Source organism: Protomyctophum parallelum, assembly GCF_964188405.1.
Source record: "Protomyctophum parallelum genome assembly, chromosome: 12".
NCBI lineage: Eukaryota > Metazoa > Chordata > Actinopteri > Myctophiformes > Myctophidae > Protomyctophum > Protomyctophum parallelum.
The window spans coordinates 11,356,407-11,370,152 of NC_139712.1; the positions used below are offsets into that span (position 1 = coordinate 11,356,407).

Here is a 13,746-nt window from a genome sequence, read left to right on the forward strand (position 1 = left end):
GATCCTGAAGGGTCTAATCCTTTTCCGGGGGGGGGGGGGGGGGGGGGGGGGGGAGTTTAGAAAGTTCCATGACGACATTATCCTCCTCCCTCCTCGACGCAGCTGCAGCTAGCTCGCACCGCCGCGTCCTTCTAGAACATTTCCTGATGTTCACCTTGACTTTTACGAGCTCTTAACCCATTCTGTCCTGAGGAGGATTCTTAAAAAAAAAAATGTCTTTTCCGTTTTCTGGAAAAACCTGCGTTTCTATTTCTATGTCAGTGGTGTTCAAACTATTTCATGTCAGGAACCCCCAGAAATTATATGTATTTGACCACCGACCCCCTATCTCAAAATATGTTGTTCCAGGGACCGCCCCCAGAAGCAAAGATTTGAGTTAAAAACGTTCGCTCTGAAAGAATATATATTCCAAATTTGTGCCACATTTTCACGATTTTTTTCCAAAGAAATAGCAGATCTACAAGCTCGTAGAGCTTGTAGATCTGCTATTTTTCAATACCTGTCTTAAAGTATAACATAATGCATCAAACACCACCTGTTTACATGTTGTTTATACAGTCAGTGGTTCTCAAAAGGTTTACGCGCCACGCACAGGGTTTCCTCGTCATAACTCCACGGGTCCGCCTGCAGTTCCACCTCTTACCACTAGGGCCCAGTGCTTCAACGTTGGAGAGCTGCACTATAGGGGCTTGGAAGGGCCCCCAAGTTCTTTCCAAACGCCCATTGTGCCAGCTATAGGGGCCCCCATAAGAGAAGACTATTATCATTTTCTGTTCTTCAAAATTGTTCAAATTCAACTTTGAGAGCCGCTGGTCTATCGAATGAGTCGTGACATGTTGGAATAATCTTCTTTCTTTCATGTATTTACTACTTATTTGCTGATTAGTTGAGGTCATTTTGCTTATCAATGAGCTCCATAACCTTGCTTTGCAGACGCTATTTTTTTAACACTGTTGGTCAAATACATGACTGTTGTGTGCAGTACAACAGCATTGGTGACTGCAGTTTTTATTAAGTGTTTTAAGATAAATAATTAACATGCTTTTGTCATACTATTAGGACAATACTTAACTCTGTATTGTTTGCCACGAATAGGCTAGTTAAAGCAAAATAGGACTTTGGTAGAGGTTTGGGACGGTTTTGTAGTAACCCTCACACTACCAAAGATTCTCATTGTGCTTTAAATACAATAATTATCTACCTTCTAATTACATTAATTAAATATAAATACATTAATGCTCAGCATTATGTTCATGTGTACCTTCTAATTCCATTCATTAAATATAAATACAATAATGCTCAGCATTATGTCCATGTACCTTCTAATTCCATTAATTAAATATAAATACAATAATGCTCAGCATTATGTTCATGTACCTTCTAATTCCATTAATTAAATATAAATACAATAATGCTCAGCATTATGTTCATGTTTACCTTCTAATTCCATTCATTAATAACGATGCTAACGCTAACAGCTCCTCTCCCCCTCTTCTCTCTCTCTCTGTCTCTCTCTCTCTCTCTCTCTCTCTCTCTCTCTCTCTCTCTCTCTCTCCGTCGACCTCTTGACCTGTCCAGTACTCGCTGGATGACTTAGATTACCGTCAGTTCTATGATTACTCTGACGCAGAGGGAGTCGCTGACACCGCCGCTCCCACCGGAGACTATAACGAACCGCAGGTAACACTATTGGCCCGGGAATGTCAAGGAACGCAAAGGGAAGGAAAGGAAGGAAAGAACGAAAGAAAGACAGAAATGTGTGTCCCAAGTGATGTCCCGTCCTCTTGTCCCGTCATCTTGAGTGGTGTCTGTCTGTCTGTCTGTCCCACGGACGTCTCGTGTGTCTCTGTGTGTCTCTGTGTGTCTCGTCGTCGTGATTCCAACTCTCTCTCTCTCTCTCTCTCTCTCTCTCTCTCTCTCTCTCTCTCTCTCTCTCTCTCTCCCCCTCTCTCCCCCTCTCTCTCTCTCTCTCTCTCTCTCTCTCTCACTTATTAAATTAAACCTTCTGCTTTGAGTGTCCGTCCGGTTGGTTGCGCTCCAGCATGTCTCAACAAGGACTATTGCATTTACTATTATTATTATTATTATTATTATTATTAGTATTATCGGATCGCACAGCAACGCGTGTTTTGCGTTTAGAAAACGACGCTAACCGTCCGTCCTCATCGTACGTAGACCGATCTGAAGACATTCTGAAACACAACCCCGGCCAAACACCACACTGTCTTGTTTCATGTTTAGTTTTTTTTTGTTGGTCTGACCCTGGTTGACATCTTTGTTTTCCTCACATCGGCTTAAAACTCTTTCTCTGCCTAAAACGACATTGGACGACTTCAAAAGAAAAAAACAGTTCGGTCGCCAGGATCGACATCGGTCGACGTGATAGGTTATTGTTAATCGCCCGTCTTATATTTACCGGTTCTTGGCGTCTCCCGTCGACCCGGGCGACGATTTGCTTTACGCGTTGTGACGTCATTGAGTCTTATCGCTCCGCCCCCTCTATCTAACTGAAAGCACGATATTTTAGCGGTGTTTTTTCTGGGAATTGAAGCTCAGCGTCAGGTGATCATACGGAACGTCGATGTTTTAGGAGCTCAATAAAAAAAATCCCCGCGACTTTGCGGTTACTATAATCATGACCTAACCTTGAACCTCATCCTTGGCAGAGAAAGAGTTTTTTAAATAAGTTCCTCTCTCCGTATTCTTCTTTTCCCCCCTCTATAAATGTTCCGTGTTTTTGTCTTTTGGTTGTTCTTTGTGTTGCCCCGCCCACAGAGACAGAAACGTAGCGCCTCCTCGGCTAGGAAAGCGAAGAGGAGCCGAAAGTCTCCCGTCAGTAAATCTAAGCCCGCTAAGCCTGCTAAGTTCTCGGCGGCGGCTGCGGCGGCCAAAAAATCACCGGCCAAAAAGTTTGCCGCTAAGAAGAGGCGCCCGGCGATGCCGCCTGGTTACCAGGCCACGGCGCCTGCGCGACACCGAGCCGCGGCCGGCGACTTTAGGGTAATCAATCGAAAAAACAACGAACGAGATCCCATCATGATCTTCCCCCCCTACTTTCCTTATAGAATCCCTAATAGCGGTGCGGGGAAAATCTAATGATGGTGGAACCAGATCTTCAGTAGCTGAACGAACCCCTTTTTTCTTCTTGTCCTCCGAACTGTAGTGGAGTCTTTTTTTTTGCCGCGAGACGATTTCTCCCCCTTCGGGCCGAGCAAATTAACCTCCTGTTTTGAGCTTCCTGTGTTAACGCTTTCCTTTCCCCTGTTTGTTTGTTCGTTTGTTTGTTTGTTTCTTGTTGTTGTTTTTCTCGACACAACTCAGCTAAACAATGTAGAAGGAGAATACTATACTGACTCCTATACAGACTCCGACTACGGTGCTCAAACTCAGTCCCCCGTCGATTCCGTGACCGGACCCAACGAGGTACAGTAAACGTTTATGTTTTTTTACATCTTCACTTTTGGGGCCTACTTAAAAAAAAAAAAAAAAAGTTAGAGATGTTTGACCAGAGATGACATGACCACGAGGAAGTACCTGGTATGAAATGACAAAGACACAACAATTGCGGGAAGCAATTGTTGTGTTTTTTCCAAAAAAAAAAAAAAAACCCAAGCCTATATACCTTTAGCACGGCTTCGTTGGTGGCAGATCTATACAAGCTACGATGCATTTGTCTCTGCTGTTGGCAGTGTACGCCATGTTATTTAAAAATAAATATATATATATATATATATATATATATATATATATATATATATATATATATATATACGTATCAGATTTCTCAGAAAGTGACATGGCGGAACTGCCCTGCAGGAAATGCGTAGCTCTCTGCAATTTAGTTCAATCTTGGCTAAGGCTGCAGCTTTCCTCCCAGCGCCCCATGACTTGGAAATAATATGTTTTTTTTTACAATCAACCGACAATCAACCTGAAGTCTTTGCCCTTTTTGTATGAATCAAGTAAATGTTTGATGTCGTTCCAGTTACTGTATAAAAGGTACTCCAAAAAGGAAGTCACGAGAGGATCGATACTTTGTTTTCTTAGCCATAGAAGCTGGATATAGTTGAGGAGACTTGCAGCCTTACCCAGGATTTAGGAACGTCCTCCCAGTAAATTGCATTGAGACTGAGCAGTACGTGCCTCGATGGAATTGAAGTGAATTCATTGGTGTGACGTTGAACCACAGTTGTTTGCCTGCTTTCCGATCACCAGTTCTTACTAATTGCCTCTTTAAGATGAACTCTGATCTACTGGAACAGAAAAATCTCCTGACTCACAGCAGCCAACTATGAAAATGCATCCGCCGTAGCGGCGGTGTCTCGCCAAATTGGATGCGATTATTACGCGGGCTATCACATGCATATTGTCTGTATAATTGCATCCATTTTGCCGTGCACACCAGAGCTAAATATACAAACAATCATTCTTCGAAAAATGATATAAAATGTTATTTTCTGTAAGACTTTGGTTGTGGTGCTGTGCCAAATACAAGTGTGTGTGTGTGTGTGTTAGGATACATTGAGGTCTCATGATAAAGTCATCATAATTGGCTGGTGAAAATCTCGTGAAAACGTATCGACTTTGAACATAAATTCTACCACGTTGTATTTCTGCACACGACCACACGCCTTGCTCTTTGATGTTCTTTATATAAACGTATCGCTGCACGGTTATTTTTGCTGATTCATTTGCCATTCACGAAAAAAAAAAAACGCTTCTGTCATTTCAGACATGCTTCATCTATCTCAGTCTTTCTTGAAATGCCCTGACTTTATGGTCATGTGTTGGTGGTTGCTCGTTGCTCCAGGGGAAATAGCAGATCTTACGTGCTTGTAGATCGGCTTTTCTCCCCTGGTTTAATTCGCGACATGCACCGGCATACGAGCTATAAGTAATAAATCATGGGCTTTAAAGGGCAACTTTATTTGTTTTTCAACCAAGGTTCATGTTTTAGGTTTTTATTAGAGAAAGTTAAAAGGTCAATGTTCATTTATTTTAATCTTTTACATTTTTGCTGCTTTCTTTCGTTTTAGCGATGGGCATTTGAACAAGTGGCTAAATGTGTATTTTTTTGCAAGATCTCACGTCGATTTTGACCAGATGTAATTTCCTGGTTGTTGTAAAAAAGAGATACACATTTAGCCACGTGTCCTCCCCATCCCCCCCCCCCCCGTCACAAATAGCTAATATCGATAAAACGAAGGAAAGCAGCATTTTTTTATTTTTTTAACACTGATCCTTGACTTTCTCAAATAACAACTTAAAACATGAACCTTGGTTGAAACACAGCCTCAAAGTTGTCCTTTAATTGGGCCACACACACATCAACACACCTGGCGTGTGATTGCATGATGTAGAAAGACTGGGATGACATCAAGGGCCCTATCTTGTGTGTCTTAAGTGCCAGGTCTTATAAAGGAGAATTCCATGCGCTAGAAGGCTTTCTTACATTGTTACATCCCCACCAAAGAGGTCCAGGTGTTATTTGTAGTTGTTACGTCCCCCACCAAAGAGGTCCAGGTGTTATTTGTAGTTGTTACGTCCCCACCAAAGAGGTCCAGGTGTTTTTTGTAGTTGTTACGTCCCCACAAAAGAGGTCCAGGTGTTATTTTGTGCAAAAGCGTATTATTGGCTATTTCCCCTACCATAAGCCCTCAATGAATTTAATTTAATTGAGTTGCATTGAATTGAATGGGGCTATGGGGTGTTGTGCTAATTTGCTTATTTCCATCGCTCAAAAATCATAATGTAAATAGTATCCCAAGCGGCACACTTTACTACTTATTTCGATGGAAATAAGCAAATTTGCACAAAAACCCAGCCCCCATTTTATATTAGGGGAAATAGCCAATTATGCACTTTTGCACAAAATAACACCTGGACCTCTTTGGTGGAGACGTAACAACTACAAATAACACCTGGACCTCTTTGGTGGAGACGTAACAACTACAAATAACACCTGGACCTCTTTGGTGGGGGACATAACAACTACAAATAACACCTGGACCTCTTTGGTGGAGACGTAACAACTACAAATAACACCTGGACCTCTTTGGTGGAGACGTAACAACTACAAATAAAGGTATAAGAAAGCCTTCTAGCATGGACTTCTCCTTTAAGACCTGGAGGCGTGGCCAGTGCTGTTTGGCTGTTTTTGAGTGGCTAAACAACACAGGCCACGCCTCCAGGTCTTAAGTTATAAGTCATAAGATCCACCTGGTACTTAAGACACGCAGAATAGGGCCCCGAGTCTGTCTCAGACGTGTATGAACGACTAGCATTTGATTGTCAGGGTCGATAATGATATCCTTATACAATCATATAACGGTAACACTTTATTTATTCCCTTAATTTACTGAACCCCCTCAGAATGTACAGGATCTCAGAGAGAGGTGTACCCGTCACGTTTTATTTTTTTATTTTTTTGTGTTCCCGATCATTTGATTCGTAGTGTCTGTCGATACCGATTTTTCCCGATATATTTGTATTTTTAATAGAACACGTTTATGCCCCCTAGGGTAGGTACCCTCACAAAAAACATGCAGTAATCCTGGTCTCTAAACTGCCTCCCCCTGGCCAGCCGGGGCGCCTGATGGAGGGTAAAGGAACTGGTTGGAATAACGTGTTCCTTCCACGCGCTACGTCCAACCAGGGAAACTCCCCCCTGTCAGGTGTAAAGGAGCAACTTGGACACTCAGGCATGAAGGAAGCATGAGTTCAAGTCCGTTGCTCTCCCCTTGTCCCCAATATATGGGGACTAGGTTGGTGGAGGGTGTGTAGAGCCCAGGATCACATTAGATAATTGACACAGGGGTGGAAAATGGGTTACAAAATCGTGGGATAAAAAATATTAAAAAAAAAAAGAACACGTTTATGCCTTATCACAATAATACAATATCCAAAATCACAATATCTGGTCTAATAATATCATCATATGGATACAATATTGATTGTTTGATCGGATGTTTTTCCGATCACGTTTTATTTGCTCCCGATCCGATTCGGACCATTTGAAAAAAAGTGACGTGATGGTCCCCACGATTTCCGGTCACGTGACCGGATCGGGACAATACATCAATACATCGTTATTTAAAAAACAAAACAAACATCAGATTTGTCAGATTTTAACCCAGGACTTTGTGATAAAACGTGTTTTAAAAAGGCTAAGCCACCGAGGTGAGCCATACATACATACATACATAATTCATAATTTGTACCACGTAACTATACTTAGCTGCCTGGAGTTCTCCAGGGCTCTATGCTAGGCCTATACTAGTATTTGCATCCATCCATATTCAACCGCTTATCCGTAGTCGGGTCGCGGGGGCACCAAACCCCAGCAGAAGTAGTATCATATCCACTAGTTTCCCCCGCTGAATCAAATCTCCTAGTCCTCTAGAACGTTCTATGCTAGGCCTACTAGTATTTGCATCCATCCATATTCAACCGCTTATCCGTAGTCGGGTCGCGGGGGCAACAGCCCCAGCGGAACTAGTATTATTTATATCCACTCGTTTTTTCCGCTGAATCAAATCTCCTAGTTCTCTAGAGAACCTTCCCCCCCCCCCCTCCCGTTAGGGTACATATGGTTAAATATAATTTTCTTTCGGGATATAAATAAGGTGTTACCGTGAATTGCCATACTGTAGTAGACCGTAGATTAATTTTTTTGCAAAGCTTTGATAATAACGGATTATTATTATTTTATTTTTTTATAATTTTTTGGCCTCTAAAACTTGCTTTGACTAACAAATCCCTGACACTTCTCCCCCCGCCCCGCGCTGCGCTCTGCTCCCTCCATCCATCCATCCATCCCTCCATCCATCCATCATGGGGCTTTGGGTTAAACATCAACGCCAACAGGCCGCGGTCACTCAGGATTTCACTGACGCCACGCCCATCCTCGGTCGTACCGACAGTTACCCTGTCGCCACGGAATCGGACGCCACGGACGCGGACGTGGACGCGTACGACTTTAAGGAGTACGACCTGGGCGAGGTCGACAGGAAGGTGTATGATTACGGACTTTATGACGAGTACGGCACCGGCGCCGCTCTGCCCGGCCCCTCCTCCGTGGGGGAGGGGACGGGGCCTCGGCCTGGCGAGGAGGCCGGGGCCGAGACAGACATCTTGGAGAGCGCCGTGAGTACCTCACCACCACCACCGCCCCCCTCCCCTGGGAGGAGACGGGGGGGACCCCCTCGACGCCCGCCTGTCCGTCCGTCCGTCCGTCCGTCTGTCCGTCTGACAGGGGGGGGGGGGGGGGGGGGGGGTTGTGTGTGTGTGTGCATGACCTTACGATCGTAGTGTGTTTCTGTATAGTCAGTCAGGGGATAATTTATTACACAAAGAATCTGGGAATAAATTCCTTACCGATACGTGTCTTCAACAAAGTGTGTTTGTAAAGGTGTCTAGTAACTCTTCTCAATGTGTGTTTTTTTTAAACTTCTCACAAAGACTGAAATTCAGTAATTCTACCACAGGTCGTTTCGAGGAAGCAATCTGATTGGTTGAAACATCCTTCTAGCCGTGGGTTAAACCAGCACCGTTCACCACCTAATCAAAACAAATAATGCAGCTGCTCTGTTCTCCCAGAGCGCTAGCAAACTCGGTGGCTAGGCTAGCTAGTTTCTTTGGACATTTGTGGTCGTAGTGACTACATCTGTCATTAAAAAAATATGTTCTTTCAGCAATTTTCTTAGTTTTAAGGGTAACTGTGGTAGAATTGCAATATTACACGAGAGGGTGTGGTTTAACTTCAGTGATGCTTGCAGAACTCGACTACGTCTCGTTCCTGACCACTGTCGTGGCAATAATCACGTTAAACAACACCCTCTGGTGTAATATTGCTTAATTGAACTTTACTAGACACCTTTACAAACCGACAGGTGAAGACATTTCTTTGTTAAGGAATTAATTCCCTCAGTCTGCGTCCACACTCGTCTCCTCATGGTGGACCCAGGGGACCAATCACGTCCTCGCATGGCTCGTTGTCTGTCTGTCTGTCTGTCTGTCTGTCGTTGTGTCCTTTGGCAGGTGTTTGGTGATGTGTTGATATTTGTAAATGACCATATATTCGCACGCGCGGCGCTTTCGCCAATATTACATCATACTCCCTCCCCCTCCCCCCCTTTCCCCTGAATATGATGTAAGAACAGCATGAAAACATGATTGAACACACACACACGCACGCACGTCGCACACACACACACACACGCACATCGCACGCACACACACACCCTCCACCTTCTCCTCTTCCTGAACCTCTCCAGTCTGTCAGTGACATATCTCTCTCTCTCTCCCAATAAGCCGCGGGACACAGTAATTAACCCCATACCACAGAGCCAGCTGTCTGCCTTGTGTGTACATGCACACACACACACACACACACACACATACATACAGTAGACACACACACACACACACACACACACACGCAGACGCGTACACACACACACACACACATGCACGCATGCACACGTCGTCGCTGTCGCGTGGAAACCTTGTATGTCCAAAACCTTGATTTTCTTTGTTTTAATTTATTCTCAAGTTCTTGTTACTACTTTTTACCTACTCACCTGCACTTACAGTACATACTTAATCTTAAAAAAACATGTACTGTGTTTTGTGAGCTTGTAGATCATCTATTCTCATCTATTCTCATTCTCAACACATTAATTTAAAACACAAAAAGATGAAATTTGGAGATCCAAGGTTTCTGGACAACAGCAATGACATGTTATTATAATAATATTCACGCTGTAAGTGTTATCAACACGTGGACATCAGTTTCAGTCCATTTATTTATTTAAGATTAGATTTAATTACATACACATAAGGTCACTGTTTAGGGCACACACACACACACACACACACACACACACACTTACTTGCTTATGGAGGCTCTCCTACATACAGTAGACTTCTATTAGTCCTATTTAACCAACCCCCTACACACACGCAGTCACACGCACACACACACACACGCACACACACACACACACACACACACACACACACACACACACACACACACACACACACGCATGCGCGCGCTCGCGCACGCGCAAATACGTGTCACATGTTCAGCCATCTGTTCCGGTTGTGTGTTTGGTGATCCGTCGTTTCTCCGTGACGTCTGTACGCTGATGATGTTCTGTGAGTGTTTTGCATGTTCAAGAGGTGTCGCTGTCTGTCTCTGAGACACCGTGGTGGGAAGGACTGTAATGACATTACTGCTCCCATCCAAGCTCAAAACCACCTGGACCGTCGCCGCTCCATCGCTTCTTCTCCGCTAACATCTCTGCCTGTTTTAGCAAACCGTTACCTTCACAGTACTGTAGTTCAACTCTAGCCTCCCTTCATTCACTCTCTTTCCCGAGTAGTAAGTAGTAGTAGTAGTAAAGAATATGATATTGATTGATATTTCGGCCGTGGTTGTTCAAACGGTTGCATTTATCCTATCTTTATGCAGTGCATATTCTGTTTTTCTCTCTATCTACCTCTCATTGTTGCTAATCATGGTTATTCTGCTATCCACTGTTAATGTTGACAGCAAATTTAGTTTTAGTTTTAGTCATAGACGGTCTTTTGAATTAAATGTAATTTAGTTTTAGTCACCTGAAAGGTTTTTGAAGTCGACAGTCGACAGTCGGCAGTTGATTTTGTAGAATAAAAAAAAAAGTATTATTCTGGCCCGGCGGGCCTTGATGGTGTCGTAATGACAGGCTCTTCACTTGGTTTGCGTGCTGAGAATAGCCGATCTACAAGCGCACAACGTGCCGGGCTGCGAAGCGTTGTGAGCCTGTAGATCTGTTTTTTTTTTTCAGAGCACAAACCAAGCATGGATTGACTTGTCTTTTACAGGTATAGTTCTACTGGGTCTCTTCTCCACTAGTCGCTACTCGCTCCCTAACAACAATTTAGTCTCGTTTTTTTTGTTTGGGAAATAGTCAGTGTATTTAGTCATAGTTTTCGTCAGTGAACGGTTTCAGTCGACTAAATCATCCTAAGCTGTGGTTGTTTTCTGTCTTTCTACCCTCAGGTTGCAGGAGCAGGAGGAGCTTACGGCGAGAAGGGAGAGAAGGGAGAACCGGCGGTGATCGAACCCGTAAGACCCCCCGGAACCCCTTCCCGAACCCCCCGAAACCCCTTCCCAAACCTTCCCAAACCCCTTCCCAAACCTTCCCAAACCCCTTCCCAAACCTCCCGAAACCCCTTCCAAACCCCTTCCCAAACCCCTTCCCAAACCCCTTCCCAAACCTTCCCAAACCCCTTCCCAAACCTTCCCAAACCCCTTCCCAAACCTCCCGAAACCCCTTCCCAAACCCCTTCCCAAACCCCTTCCCAAACCCCTTCCCGAACCTCCCGAAACCCCTTCCCGAATTTCCCGAAACCTCTTCCCGAACCTTCCGAAAACCCTTCCCGAAACTCCCGAAACCCCTTCCCGAATTTCCCGAAACCCCTTCCCGAACCGTCCGAAAACCCTTTCCGAACCTTCCGAAACCCCGAAACCCCTTCCCGAACCTTCCGAAAACCCTTCCCGAAACCCCTTTCCGAACCCCTCGAAATGATGCTATTGGTCCCCGAGGGAGGGAGAGTCCCGATGAGACAGACCCGCGACTCTACGCGAACCAATCGGATACCTTAACGACCTTTTTAACACTTAACTTAATTAACATTTAGTACACTTAATTAACACTTAAGTATAATACAATCAAAATTGTCTGTTTACCTTGCTCAAATGTATATCTCAGATTCTAATCCCAGATTCCGTTTCTAGTCAAAACGAGCGTAATTTAGGGCCGTTCTTGGCTGCGGCGCTAGTCGCGGTTGCCAGGTTTGTGTTTCCGATGACTTAGATATGCAAGCTGAAAGCTTTCACTTTCGGTTCACGGACCTGGGGTAATTTTTGCCTCAGTTCATAGAACCGTGTCATTTTTGCCTCAGAAGTACAGAAGTGTTAACATGACAGAATGTGCTTGTGTTTAATCCAAAGGGCATGCTGATCGAAGGACCCAACGGACCTCCCGGTCCAGCTGTGAGTATAACATTATTCTACCACTAGAAACCTTCACAATCTGGCCTGGGCCGTGGCTCAGAGGTCCATCCTGGGTCGTGGCTCAGCGGTCCATCCTGGGCCGTGGGGCTCAGAGGTCCATCCTGGGCCGTGGCTCAGAGGTCCATCCTGGGCCGTGGCTCAGTGGTCCATCCTGGGCCGTGGCTCAGAGGTCCATCCTGGGCCGTGGCTCAGAGGTCCATCCTGGGCCGTGGGGCTCAGAGGTCCATCCTGGGCCGTGGGGCTCAGAGGTCCATCATGGGCCGTGGCTCAGCGGTCCATCCTGGGCCGTGGCTCAGAGGTCCATCCTGGGCCGTGGCTCAGCGGTCCATCATGGGCCGTGGCTCAGCGGTCCATCCTGGGCCGTGGGGCTCAGAGGTCCATCCTGGGCCGTGGGGCTCAGAGGTCCATCCTGGGCCGTGGGGCTCAGAGGTCCATCATGGGCCGTGGCTCAGAGGTCCATCCTGGGCCGTGGCTCAGCGGTCCATCCTGGGCCGTGTGGCTCAGAGGTCCATCCTGGGCCGTGGCTCAGCGGTCCATCCTGGGCCGTGTGGCTCAGAGGTCCATCCTGGGCCGTGGCTCAGAGGTCCATCCTGGGCCGTGGCTCAGTGGTCCATCCTGGGCCGTGGCTCAGCGGTCCATCCTGGGCCGTGGCTCAGAGGTCCATCCTGGGGCCGTGGCTCAGAGGTCCATCCTGGGCCGTGGCTCAGAGGTCCATCCTGGGCCGTGGCTCAGAGGTCCATCCTGGGCCGTGGCTCAGAGGTCCATCCTGGGCCGTGTGGCTCAGAGGTCCATCCTGGGCCGTGGGGCTCAGAGGTCCATCCTGGGCCGTGGGGCTCAGAGGTCCATCCTGGGCCGTGGGGCTCAGAGGTCCATCCTGGGCCGTGGCTCAGAGGTCCATCCTGGGCCGTGGCTTTAGTCGACTAAATCAACTTTAGATTTACTCAACTAAATTGAATGATATTTAGTCGACTAGACTAACAGCCCTGCTGACTCTCTCTCTCTCTCTCTCTCTCTCTCTCTCTCTCTCTCTCTCTCTCTCTCTCTCTCTCTCTCTCTCTCTCAGGGTCTTCCTGGACCGTCGGGTCTACAAGGGCCTCCGGGCGGGGCTGGAGATCCTGGTGACAGGGTGAGTCCCTGCACTGTACACGACCCACTTTGTATGAGCGCGTGTGTGTGTATGTGTGTATGTGTGTGCGTGTGTGTGTGTGTGTGTGTGTGTGCGCGCGTGCGTGCGTGCGTGCGTGTGTGTGTGTATGTGTGTGCGTGTCTGTGTGCATGTGTCGCCAAATTCCGAAGCTCACGTTGAAAAGAGAAACTGAACTCTGTCTGTTTACTGACTTTCCTTTAATTGGTAATTTTTTTTATTTTAATAATTGATCATTAGTGCATAATGGGCTCATTAGGTTCCCAAAACTCTGCGTCCTGACGCACGCACGCACACACATGCACGCGTGTCGCACGCACACACACACGGCAGCAGCCCTTTCAGAGGATGTTGGTTTTGGACAGGAGACAGTGGCACGGCTTTAGAGACAGACAGGCCTGTTCTGTCTGTCTCTACCGGGGGGGGGGGGGGGGGGGGGGGGGGGGGGGCTCAGGGCTGGGACACATGGTAATTCACACCGCGCGTACATGTGTGTGCGTGCGCATGCGCGCATGTGTGTACTTTTATTACTATAAAG

The 13,746-nt window shown here is 46.2% G+C and overlaps 1 protein-coding gene across 1 annotated transcript in view; it reads left to right on the top strand.

The window, feature by feature from the left end:
• Window positions 1–13,746, top strand: part of col11a1a (collagen, type XI, alpha 1a) — a gene marked incomplete at both ends in the record, with an annotated part of 136,628 nt that overhangs the window by 2,173 nt on the left and 120,709 nt on the right. Inside the window, 6 exons of the mRNA XM_083777618.1 lie at window positions 1,579–1,680; window positions 3,322–3,423; window positions 7,867–8,145; window positions 11,048–11,113; window positions 12,002–12,043; window positions 13,128–13,190. Of these exons, the coding sequence (XP_083633744.1) occupies window positions 1,579–1,680; window positions 3,322–3,423; window positions 7,867–8,145; window positions 11,048–11,113; window positions 12,002–12,043; window positions 13,128–13,190 (654 nt within the window). The remainder of the gene's footprint in view (window positions 1–1,578; window positions 1,681–3,321; window positions 3,424–7,866; window positions 8,146–11,047; window positions 11,114–12,001; window positions 12,044–13,127; window positions 13,191–13,746) is intronic.